We start from the raw sequence: 13,095 nt of genomic DNA, 5'->3' as shown, positions 1-13,095 counted from the left end.
TTTTTCTGTCCATTTGCTTTTTTCCTAGTGATTTACTTCCATCCTACTCAGCAAGAGATGAAAATTATTTTCTTCTCTTTTGATGAGTCATGACAGTAACAGCATCCTAACTTACCCATTATCTCTTCCTGTCGGTTTCTTTTCTAAAATTAAGAGATTTATTCAATTTTAGCAAGAGTAAGTTTACATATTAAAGCTGTTTATGACTTAACTCTTCTGAGGTTACAGAAAAAGCTTTTTCATTTAAAGAATATGAGTGTGTGATATGTGTGTAAATATATCACAAATCTGAGTGTTAATTATTAATAACACCATGTGGTCTTATAAAGTGTTAACCAACTCAAGGGAAAGTAAGTTTTTACTTGCTGAGATTATAGATCACTATCTACTTCTAATTATGGTCTTAAATACTGGTTTTGGCAGCTATTATTCATCCCAATGCCGTTTTAATTTCAATTTTAGTGATTTATTAGTGTTGGTGAAACAATCTTCTTTGGCTATTTTTTGTTTTAGGTCCACATGGTTTATAATACTGTAGCATCTGCAGGATGGTGATGGATGACAAGTAACTATAGACATGCTGGCACAAAATTACCATAGAGCCCAGTTGCTAGTGTGTTGTAATAATGAACTTACTTATAAACCCTTCTTTTTTGTGTTTTTAATTACTAAAATACATGGTGTTACAATAACTTCAGATTTTCTTCACCAGATTAATATACTTCATAAAACGCATGAATATTATCTAGTTGAGACTTTTCATGTTAGCACGCACTATCACAATTATGTGTCTCTGACTTCATCTTTTTTATCCTCTGTCTCTCTTACTCCAGTTCTCTGTGGGAGCATCTACCAAAACTGTGATGACCTTGAGATTTTGTTTTCACTTCTTCTGACTCAATCACTTTTTCCTTGTGTGAACACAGGCCCACGAATTACCTCTGCCAAGTCCTTGCCTTTTAAGCCTAATTTCCAAAGAGACACAGAAAATCTCATGCTGTGTTAAGGAAGGTGAGGCATTAGCACTTCGAGAGGGTCATGATTTGTTGAAGATACCACTTTCTCAAACCCTGCCCCATAAATGGGAAAACTGAAGTCCCAAACAAAGCACTAGAATTTTACCTTCTGTATGAGATGGTTTTGCCTCTCATGAGTTTGTTTTACTTAAGAATCCATCAGGTGTTAAAGCACTGTTGCTTACCTCTAAGGATTCTTTCTAGTGCATCACTGGATGAAAATATCTCCTGATTGTCATGGACTTTAATTGGACCAACTTTTCTTAAATTATTCTTAGAGAACCCTTAATAGCCTCTAAATACTTATTTCACCTTTATGAACCCTTTGTCAAAGTCCACTCTTGATTACTGCAGATGATTTTCATAGGATAGAGTCCTTGCACTGCAAGAGCATTTAGTCATTCTAGCTTCTTCCCAGGCTTCCATGGCAGCTGGGAAACACCCAAATCAGCACCACAATGATATTCTCAGCTCTTTCTCCAGCCCACATTGTGCACCAAGCATGATCTTACAGGAGAGCCAGGAAGAGGCCACAGTTTTCTCTGCTCTTCCTTGTAACCAGGAGTAGCTTTGTGTGAGGGAAAGCTGTCCTTCTGATTGTCATCTATTTCTATATGCTAGACTTGGAGGTAGTCACGTGGTTTTCAGGTATTAGGATTTCCACTTTTGCTCCAAACACCCTGTAGTCTAGGATTTATTTCCAACCACTTTCTATTTCATACCAACACATAAAGCATACCCCTGTGACTACTTTATATTCAGTAATAAAATGTCTTTTCCCATATAACATGTTCAGCCTGACTTTGAGAAGACACCCCACCTGGTAACACACTAGAATTTAAACAAGCTAATCCACTTGAAAAGATGGTTTTTCTGGGGATGTGCATTTGGCTCTGATAAATCCCTAATTGCTCAGGCAGGGCACCCACAGAGAAGCCTTAGGAAAGAAAGGCCAGCTGCCTCACTAAGCCACTACATCTGTCTTCCCACCAAAGGGTGTCAATGCACTTGTGGCTTAGGTCAAAATAAATTAGTCTGCATAATCATTCTTAATCCAGTTTCAAACTGATCTTAGCTGTCGTTTGAAATTAGCTTACCTCTTGGCAAAACTAAACACTCTGATCTTAAGGGAAGTTTTGCTAAACATGAAGCACAGGATGTATTTCTGTCTATGAGATGCTCTTGTCTATTGAAGTTTACTTTTCAAAGACCATAATATCTTTAGCATCTCATACATCTTTCAACAGTATTCCAAGGGTGGCAGATGGGTTTAAACCCTTGCCACATGGTGCAGCTGTGCAGGCAAAACACACCTACGTTTCTCAGTCATCATACTCCCAAACTCTATTGCTAATAAGCCTCCAGTGAAATCAGAAGTCACAAAGAAAATCTGCTTTAGGACTAGGTGAGATGGGTGAAGCCCAACTCTTAGGTCAGAGATTTCAGAACAGAAAGCATAAGTACAAAGACAGTCCTATCAACAATCCACGCGAGCACTGCTCTAGCTTCCAGGCACTTCCTTGGCAATCCTTTGCCTGCCATATTCACAAAGCCACCAGGGACAGTTGTCATTCATATCTCTATCACGCTGAGAAAGAAACTGAGCAATAGTTTAGTGTCCGGAGTCACACAAATGAACGCTAAGGCAAGGTGGTCTTAAGGGTTATGGTGAAAACAATGTATGCCTCTAGACAAAGGTCATGGAGGGTGTCCAGTAAACTCTATCAGCAGAGTCTAACAAACCAGACCCATGCCGTCTGCTCAGCTTGACAGTGTCTTATTAAATCCATCCCAGCTCTATAATCTCTGGGGGAGGGCAGATTCATGCCAGCAGCTCAGGACAGAGAGGCAGGAATGCCAAAATAATCTGTTAATCCAGCCATGTTCAGTTTGATAACAAGACAAACCCCAAGGTTTTGGAAGTGGAACCTAGAACAGAGAGGCCCAATAGACAGGTCCATGCCAAGAGGGCAATTCTGCTCTAAGAAGCATCCTCAGGCTTGTACAGTCTGGGTGCAAGGACCACAGTCATTGCCGTATTTTATGTCACACAGTGGAGCCTCCCTGGAATCTTCAACTTCATTTGCATATTTCCTCACTGGACACATTCAGAATCAGAGCCACCACTGAGTCCACACTTGTGCTCTGAAACGAATCTTTGAGTAGAAGCGTCATGTCATCTGTCCTTTGCATCTTAGCAGCTGTCATTTACAGATAATCCACCCTTGGCTTTAACCTAAGTAATATTTATCACTTGATTTAAAGTACATCAATTACTCCCTAATAAAAATGGCATAATTAATTTTCTGAGACTGTTTCTTAGGTATCCAGTGTTTTGTACAGTGTGTGTGTGTGTGTGTGTGTGTGTGTGTGTGTGTGTGTGTGTGACTTATTTCTTCCTTGATAAACTACTTAGTTTCTATTGCCAACTTGACACAACCAAGAGTCAAATGGAAAGAGGGAGACCCAAGTGAAGAAACACCTACATCAAACTGGCCTATGACCATGTGTTTTAGGAATTGTCTTGATTATGTGGGAAGGGAAAGCCCACTATGAGCAGTGCCAACCCCAGGCAGGTGATCCTGGGTTGTATAAGAAAGCAGACTGAGCATGGACTAAAGAGAACAAGCCAGTAAGCAGAGTTCGCCCATGGTTTCTGCTCCAGTTTCCTGCTTCAAGTTCCTACCTTGGCTTTCCCCAAGGATGGACGTCACCTGGAAGTGTAAGCCAAACAAACAAACCCTTTCCTCTCTAAGTTTCTTTTGGCCATGGTGTTTATCACAGAAGCAGAAAGCAAACTAAAATACTTGTAATGACCTGTAAAATGGACCTGTGCTTATTGCCATTTAAAGTTGAGAAAATTAAGGTTTGAAGAAATTATATAAATGTTTGTGGAACCAGGTAGTGGCTTTATGGATGAAGGCACTTGCCACATAAGCCTGTTGGCCTGAGTTTGATTCTGAAAACCCATGTTAAGTTGGAAAGAGAGAACAGCTCCACAAAGTTGTCCTCTGACCTCTACATGTGTGTTGTGTCACACACACACACACATGCACACACACTACACCATACTAATAGATAAAACTTTCAAAGTTGCAAATGCAATAAATGACAAGTCAGATTTGAAACCCATGGTCCAAACTCTTTACTAGTATCATACTGAAATGAAAAAGTGAAAAAAGATTACAGTGGCTTCTTCCCCTTAACTTTGGTTTACTTTCTTGATTCCCAAAATAAAGTTAAAGTATTTTAATTATTAAATTGGATTAATTTTGATCCTACATGAACTCCAATTACATTTAACCAAAGGATGTGAGGAGCAGTAAGGAACACAGCCAGATCATAGTCCCCATGTAGTGCCTCCATGCCCATACAAGAGTCCCCAAGCATTAGCCGGTGTCTCTCACACTGTTCCACTGTCCAGCTGTATTTATGTGTTCAAGATCCAGCCACTCTTCTCTTACTGAAAATGTCTTTTTTTGACACTGTGCCATCAAATACCATTCTTAGAGGAAATGGTTTCTCCTCTTTCACTCTGCAGCCCATCAGCAGGAGGCCCAAAAGAATCAAAAGGAACCACTGGAATTCACATAATGAAACCAAGGCCTAGTAATATTTCACTGCCTTTCCAGAGCTGCTAAGTGATAAGAATCAGCAAGGAATTTGTTGGCTTTAATGGGAAAAGTGAACCTTTTGTTAGTTCCACGTCCATTGCTTTCCTGCTAAGAAAAATCCAGCTTTGAAGCATTCACTTGGCTATGGTTGGCTATGGGAGCATCCAGAGATTTTTATTATGTCTAATAAAATCCACCAAAGAATGGAGGCTGCATTATGGTCCACAAGAGATGCATTTTACTCTGAAAATGGAGCTGGATGCTCACTGTAAATGAGGAACCCAGAGTGAGATGTTCGAGGGCACAGCTGGGAATATGTGCAAAGCTCATTTTCATTTCCATTTGAATACCACAGAGGCAGCACTCCACTTGCTTAAAATTAAAAGGTACATCAGGAATGCAAAATGTCATATAAAATTTTAACCATACTTTTCAGTTGCTTTTTAATCCTTTACCGGCTCTGTGGCTGTCTACTTTTAGATAAAGCATTGGCCTTCTGTGATGTGCACACATCCACTCTTGGCCTCCTTTATCGAAGGCTACCTGTGCCCCAGCTCTTTAGCTGCCTTCTGAACCTTTTCTCTATAATGGAGTCTTTTCTTTTCCTTTTGTAGTGTTTCCATTTCACCTTCCCTTGTTTTCTTCCTGATAAATTCTTCCCTCTCCCTTCCTTCTTTAGCTATCCTCCTTTTCTCCTACTCTATCTATAAACTACACACACACACACACACACACACACACACACACACACACACATATATATATATATATATATATATATATATATTCCCAAATGAGAAATGTGGATAGAATTATTACCCTGGAGTCCTACTGTGATGGGAGATGTCATTCTGTATATGTTTCTCATACTGGTTAATGAATAAAGCACTGTTGGCCAATAGGAAAGCAAGATAGGCGGGACTAGGAGACAAGGAGGAAAGAGGAAGTAGTAAGGAGGAGCCAAGATGGAGAGTCTGGAGAGAACAGAACCACCATTCCTCCGCTCTCGGTAAGACCACGTGGAAATACATAGAAATGGGTTAATAATTAAGATAGAGCTAGCCGATAAGAAACTAGTAACAGGCCAACAGGATTATATCAAATACAGAGTCTCGGTGTGCATTATTTGGGGCTGGCGCAGCGGCGGGACAAGACTGGCGGCGGAAGGAAAAACCCATACTCGTTACACTACTGTGCACAGTCATGTGACTCAATGCTGCTAATGCTAAAATTCTGGGATGCCTCAATACAGGACCTAAGGGTTTGTCTTGAGACACTGGCAAGCAACAGGCATGGCAAGTCTGAACTCTAGTGCTACCGACCGAAGATATTGATAATAATAAAAAACTAGTATCAACGGTAGCTGATAACATTTAAGAACTTTCTATGCACTGCGGTCTGAAAAAACACTCATTACAATCACTCAATGAAGTTATATTATAGTATTGCTCCCTTTGTACTGATGAGGAAACTGAATAGAGACACAGGACATGGTCCAGGCCATATGAGTTGAGAGGTAGAGCCATGCTTCTCAGTCCTGGCAGTCTGGTTTCAGGCCACCCCTCTTAACAGCTGGGTTTCATTAATACCTCAACAGCTGAAGAGTGGCCCCGGAGTCCCTGGGCTAGAGTGAGAGCTGGCAAACCATATAGGACACTAACTTGTCCTGAATGCCCTTAGTGTTGCCACACAGGTGAATAGAGGGTAGCCAGGGTCTCCATATACAAAGCAAGGTGATCTTGGGTGTACACAGGAACTACAGCTAGAGGAGTTCTTCCCAAAGAGGGTGAAGCTTAAGAGAGGAGAGCTGAGACCCGCGAAGGCCTCATGTGGGGGAGCCACAGAGATGGCAGGGAAAGCAGAACAATGCTCAGGCAGGGCATCACAGAGGCCCAGTGGCAGCCAGTGTGGCCCAAACAACAGCCCTGGAGACTGGAAGAAAGAAGTCTGGTCATGAGAAAGGTGTGGGTGAAGCAGGACACAGAGCTCAGTACTGGGTTAGGAAACAAGAGGAACTAGGTCAGACTGGCAGAAGGGAACCCCGACTACTGGACAGGTGTCAAGGAATCTTTAGTATCACTTGAGCAGGTTGAACTTCATCCCATGAACCCTTAATGTCACATGGGGAGCTGCTGTGTACACATGTGGCATCACAAGCTGGGGTGACACCATGTCTTGTTTCTACAATCTCTCCCAAACCCATCGAGTGTAAGTGATCTTTAATGCATAAAAGTGAGCGGGTGCAAGGTTATCCCAAAAATACGTCTCTTTCACATTCTGGTTTGCTTCCTTGAATAGAAGAGTGAATGATATAGACATAGCCAGAACGTTTGCCTAGCCCCAGGGATGCTGTGTAAGCATGCCATGAACATCAATCATCAATAGCCACTATTACATACAACAATCAAGAAAAACACAGGAAACCATTCTTATAGGAAACATGGGGGTTAAGCTGAGGGTATATGAACTTAGGTGAGAACAACTGGCTCTGTAAACCTTTCTACAATGTTTGAAATGTGCTAGTATATAATAAACCTAAAACTAAAATGTGTCCAATTCAATCATCAGGCTATTAGTCTCACTAAATAAAAAGTGTGCTGAGTTGGGGACATGACACAGAGAAAACATGTTAACATATTATTGTTGCAGCCAGGAAATCAAGGGAGTCTAATTGGTAGATTAAAGAATAATAATAATAATAGTATTCAGGGAACATTTAATGTGACCATAAAGAGGTTCACACACCTCTCAGAAATCATTATAATGTGGCAAGCATTAAGTTTTATGGAGCCAAAGGTGATTCAGAGCCCCCTAGTTAAGGAGAGAATACCCTAGAACCCTGTGTTTAAGGGGGCAATATATTTTAGCAAGATTTTTTTTTTTTTTAATGCAAGAATTTCCAAAGTCTCAAGTGTATGGTGTTTCTTATGCTGTCCCTTCATGGTACTGAACTTTTTTTTTTTTTTCTTAATTTTATTCTCATTTAACCTTCCAAACTAAAAACACACGGGGCCATTTCTGTTTGTTCCCTCAGTGCTAACCGAGGCTGCCCCAGGAAAGCGATTTTAAAGGGTTGCCTTCTGTCTTTCTTCAAATCACTTCAGACAACCACTGCTCCTTAGGACAAGACCAGCAGCAGACTGGCCGGAAACAGATCTCCTCCTGCAGGAAATGGGCTGGGGGGGGGGGAGGGCCATGTCTTGTTCGTGATCAGGCCTCTGAGGCCCTTTGTGCACAGGAAGCCAAAGCGCTTAGTCACCTGCCATCCTTCCCCAGTTCCATGTGGCTGCCTGAATAATTGGGGTTAGAAGTGTCTGCTTTGAGTACTGCTGGAGATAAATGCTTAAGTTTGGGTAAGAAACCTCAGTGGTGCCTCTGTAGTAGCTGGGTTTCTTAGGAAATATTATTTCTATTCTCTCCAGTGGTTCAAGCAAAGCACTAGGAAAAAAAAGCCCCCCCCCCCAATGGCACAGCAATCGGTGCTTGGGGATCTCAGTTCAATCCGCAGCCCACCCGGGTGTAGGGGGAGCGATACTATTGAAATGGAGCCTCAAAGGAATTCCCTGCATGAGAAGGAAGGCTCAGCTCCACCAATCCAGCCTGAGGACACCCTTGTCCCAGGGAAAGGGGCAGCCGGGACCTCCACACAGGGGACTCCTGTGGTCAGGCCTGCGGTCACTGCCAAGGCTGGACTTGGGGGAAGGGGTTCTCACCTTAATTACTTTACTCTCACCCCTCCCTCCCTTCCTCCCGTCCTCCCTTTCCCCTCTCTTTCTCCCTCTTACCTTTCCCACCCCTCCTCTTTCCCCCACCTCTGCGTGCCCGGTGAACTTGTTAAAATACGTTTTCCTGCTCTACCGAGGAGAATCAAATGTTAGTCCACGCGGAGCGAGCCCTATCCATCAGCCTGAATGCCACAGACCGAGGCAATAAGGAGCCCTTCCTTTGGGTTGCTCAAGCAGAGGGGCAAGCCTGTGCCCAGGGGGTCGTGGGGTGCAGGGATTAGTTAAACAGCCCTCGTCTTCACTGTGGCTGTTGTCCTTCCACCAGCTCACGGTTCTGAGGAGGGGGCTTCTTTCTGCCTCCGCTGTCACTCCAGGCCTGAAGGGATGTCTGAGAGAGGTAGAGGCCGAAGCAAAGACTCTAAAACCTGCTAAAGGCAGCCTTCAGAGGAGCTCCGCTGGAGCGGGACTTCCTCCCACACTCCCAGCCCACCCCCAACCCAAGGGGCTCACTCTATGGGAGAGGAAATGCAATCATCAGAGCCCCTCACTTGCTCTGGCTCTTCCTGGACCCTGGGAAGAGCCTCAGCACTGGGTTCCCAGGGTCTGTGTTTCTGTAAGAGTTGGGAGAGGAGAATGTTTTAAACACAGGCTGAACGGCAGTTTCTGTCCGCTACAGCTCCCTGCTGGCCTTCATTCTTCTCTGATCAGAAGGCTGAGGACATTTGGGGGATCCAACCCCGGAGCCCCTGAGGTGGGCATGTAATCATTTGCAGTGAGTGGGATAGCCAGGGTGTATACACGTCACTGCTGGTCTCCTTGGGTAGGAAAAGTGTATAGAAACTGAGCATAGGGACTGCATTAAATGCAGACGGCCTTTGGCACCTGGCAGTCAAGCCTGTGGGTTCGGGTGGTGGGGGGCTCACAAGACATGAGATACATAGAGCCAGAAGCAGTCTGGAAAATGAAAACAGTTCCTGTTGATGCCTGTCAAAATGGAAATCCCGAAATGTATTCAGCAAGAAGGCATGCGTACAGAGATCAGTACACTGCATATTGTTTATGGAAATTGCTTGAAGTGAGATTTATCAGGAAACTTGCATTTGGCAGATTAGCATAACAGTGCTAACAGAGCAAGCCAGCCCTGGAAAGGAAGCATGCCTTAGTACCTCTTAGTTATTAAGAATTTCAGTATATCTGGGGAAGATTCCCTTTTCTTTCCATCTTCACTAATATGAGATCATTATCAGATAAAGGAAACATCATAGTATGCAAGCAAATTTCACAGAGGGAAATGTGATTTTTAGAGGTGTGCAGTTAATTAAAATTGTTTTTTATTGTTGTTGTTGTTGTTATTACTATTATTATTATATGATATTGGTTGCATTTACTAGCTTTACAAAAATTTTGTGATTTTTTTCCCTTTTCTAAATAATCTTTTTAGAACATACCATAGTTGTGTTCTGTATTATTTCCTTAAAGAAAACTCCCCCAAACTGTAGAAGTTTCAGGCCCCACAATCCTGACCCTTACTGTGGACAGCCCGCATAAATCTAGACAAGGCTTGGTTGTCTCTGTATTAGGGGACCCTGCTCCAGGCTAGGAACCCATGATTCTAGAAGAGTTTTCTCAGCAAACCCTGTGAGGGTAGCCCTGGTTTTTAGGCCAAAGCGGTCTTTGTTGTGGTGCCTCCTAGCCCGCATCCTCAGGGTCTTACTCCTCACTGAAAGTCCATAGCAACGACATGCATGCTATTGACACTGATTTCCTCCAGCTATGCTGAGCCCAGCTGTGCAGGGTCTCACCATGATCAGTGGATTGTGGATTGTGTTTCTGAGGAGAATAGGTAGTTTTCAGACAAACCTTTGCTTACATTTATGTTGTGTATAAGTCGGCTGATGACTGATGCTCCAGATGTCATCTCCTCAGCAGCAAGGCGCTTATGGTTATCTGTTCTTTTTGTTTTTTAACAGAGTTGGTGTGGACATGGAAGAAAATCTAAAGGAAGAGCCCTCCTCACAGCAGGCAAGTTGGATAAGTCGGTGTACAAAACATGGTCTGGTCCATGGACTGGTCCATGCTTTTAGAGCACATAGCCAGGGTAGCTATTTCTAAAAGGAGCTGCCTCTGCTAATAGTGCATAGGACTTTGGGGGTGTTGGTTACGTTTAACATATGAATGCTCCGGACTAGCTCACTATAGCCTCTTGTGATGTTGGAAATCCTGAAAGTGTAGACTAGGATCCAGACATGGTTCTAAGAATATGGCACCCCATGTTTCCCATCGTGCCAGCAGCTAGCTCCTCAGATCTCAGTCACCTCACCCACATCTGTAGCTTACTCAGCACACAACAAATGAACCTGTTTCTGCCAAGTGGCTTCTCATTCATCAGATCTGGATGTTCAGAAATAGTGAAACAGGCAAGAGACAGAGAAACAATTTAGGTAATCCGTTCCTGACCGAGCTGAACAACCATTCTCTACAAAAGACCCAAAAAGCCTTTGAGAAGATTACTCAGATCAATGTACTGATCTTCCAAGTAGAAGAAATCTCTTCTCCAAACCCTAGTTTTGAATCTGTCATCAAGATAGGATCTCTCAATGGTGATATTGCCTGAGTTATTCCTAACTTGATCACTCACCTTAGAACAAAAGAACAAATGTGTGGGAATTTTCCACATTTGCTGCAATTAGAAGTCTGCAGACATGATCAGGGTGATGTAGTAAATATATGGCTTTGCTTGCTAAACTGTCTTTTGATCGTGTTTGGATTTGAGGACAATCCCTGCTTTGATTTCACGGGTTCCCTCATAGCTGGCTGCCATCCCTGGGCAGGAGGCCACTTCCCTGGGTCAGACATCAAAAGAAACCTGAAGAATGAAGTTCATGATGAACATGACTCTCGTGTACTTTGAACTTGGTTGTCATGTGTGTCCCCAGGCCATGTGCTGTTCTTTTCACAGACAATTGCCCCAGAAACAACCTCAGGGTGGAACAGAGCACAGCATGGCTGCCTGGAGTATTGGGATTAGGGCCAGTTTGATGACGGTAGGGACAGAATCAAAGCCATCACCTGGGCTATGAGTAGTGAGGAAGGCCTGGCTATGGCTGAGTTTTCAAAAGCATTTTCATCTACCATAGGGCAAATAATCTATTCTCTGACCTTCAAGCAAAACCTTTATCTAAATTCCATCCTTTTCATGTACCTTTTTCTTTAGAAGACAGAATAAGAAAATTCATCAAAGAAAATTCTTTGTCTTCCTCTAATGCCCTAAAATTTTATAATCACATATAATTATTGGTAAAAATTTCCTACTAGCCTAACTCCACTTTAAAGTTTCTCCATATTTTAGCTTATTCATACAACCCTTTAAAATAAAGTTCAACGTTGTTAATTCAGCAATGACTCTTACCTCGAGATATTACCATAATGAGAGGTATTTTTTAGTTGTCTCAGAAATAGGATTGTGCTACATAGAAAGTGAACATTGTGTGACATTTGGATCTCAGAAAAGCTCTCACATCTTCGAGTTTCAGCTTCCTTGTCTGTACAAAGTGAATGATAATGATGTTTACCTCAGCAGGCTCTCGTGAAACTCACAAACTTAGGACAGGGGGGATGGCTCAGTGGGTAAAGTACTTGCTGTGTAAGCATGAGGCCCGAGTTCAGATCTCCAGCACCCATGTAAAAGCTGACCATGGGAACACACAGCAGTAATCACAGAGCTGGGTAGGGTTGGGAGCAGGCTGATTCTGGGGTTCACATTGGTTGACAAACCTAGCTCTAGGCTCAATGAGAGCTCCTGGCTCAAAACAATTAAGTCCAAAAAGCAACAGAGGAAGACACCCAACCTCAGCGTCTGTACTCCACATGCATATAAAACAAGCAAGTATGCCCATATACACACATCCATACACACACACACATACCACACAATCACTAAAATAAACCAGTCTCATCTTGTAAAAGATTTTAAACAATTAAGACCACTGCACATAATTAAATAATTAAGTGTTTTAAATCTCAGTAGAATAGGAATAATCAGGACAAAAAGTAAACAGGGGTTACAGAGGAGCCAAAAAAGCAGATGGTGCAAAAAAAAAACAAACAAACAAACAAAAAAAAAAAAAAAAAAAAAACACAGTGGTGCTCAGAGCATCTTGAATAAGCCACTCCCACTTTAAATTACAGGCTTCCTGGGAGCTTAGAGGAGATTCTTGCAGGCATTCTTTCTTACCATACTCTGTTTGTTTGTCCTTTCAAGACAGGATTTCACTGTGTAGACCTGGCTATTCTAGAACTCACTTTGTAGACCAGGCTGGCTTTGAACTCAGGAAAATCCACCTGCCTTTGCCTCCTGAGTGCTCTTGTTAAGCCTCTGTTTGCTAGGCTTAAGGTGCTACTAATAGCGAGACCATCCGGCCTCAAAGGGACAGAGGGTCCCACCCCCTCCCTAAGCTTGTGGGTTTGCCTTTAAAAACACCTGGGCCTGGGGGAGGGGGCTTCTCTCTAGCCTGTGTGCTGGAGGAGCCCGTTTGCGCAAACATATCCTGTTCATTAAAGTCTCTTGCGTGTTGCAGCAACTGGACTGGACATTGAGTTCTTGGGGTATCGACCGAAACTGGAAGACTCCTCATTCTGAGGGTCTTACACTCTCACCATAGTCTTTAGCTAACAAAGCTAGCAAATAGCAAAACCCATTTCAGAAAGAGGTTGGAGTCATTGCTCTCTGTATCAAATACT

At 42.8% G+C, this 13,095-nt stretch overlaps 1 protein-coding gene across 1 annotated transcript in view; it reads left to right on the top strand.

The window, feature by feature from the left end:
- Positions 1-13,095, top strand: part of Slc9a9 (solute carrier family 9 member A9) — a 521,392-nt gene that overhangs the window by 401,902 nt on the left and 106,395 nt on the right. Inside the window, exon 13 of the mRNA XM_051207129.1 lies at positions 10,326-10,377. Within this exon, the coding sequence (XP_051063086.1) occupies positions 10,326-10,377 (52 nt within the window). The remainder of the gene's footprint in view (positions 1-10,325; positions 10,378-13,095) is intronic.

This window comes from Phodopus roborovskii, unplaced genomic scaffold (assembly GCF_943737965.1).
Source record: "Phodopus roborovskii unplaced genomic scaffold, PHOROB, whole genome shotgun sequence".
Lineage (NCBI taxonomy): Eukaryota > Metazoa > Chordata > Mammalia > Rodentia > Cricetidae > Phodopus > Phodopus roborovskii.
The sequence above is the reverse complement of the archived record's forward strand: the minus strand, read 5'-3'. Positions and strand labels throughout refer to the sequence as shown.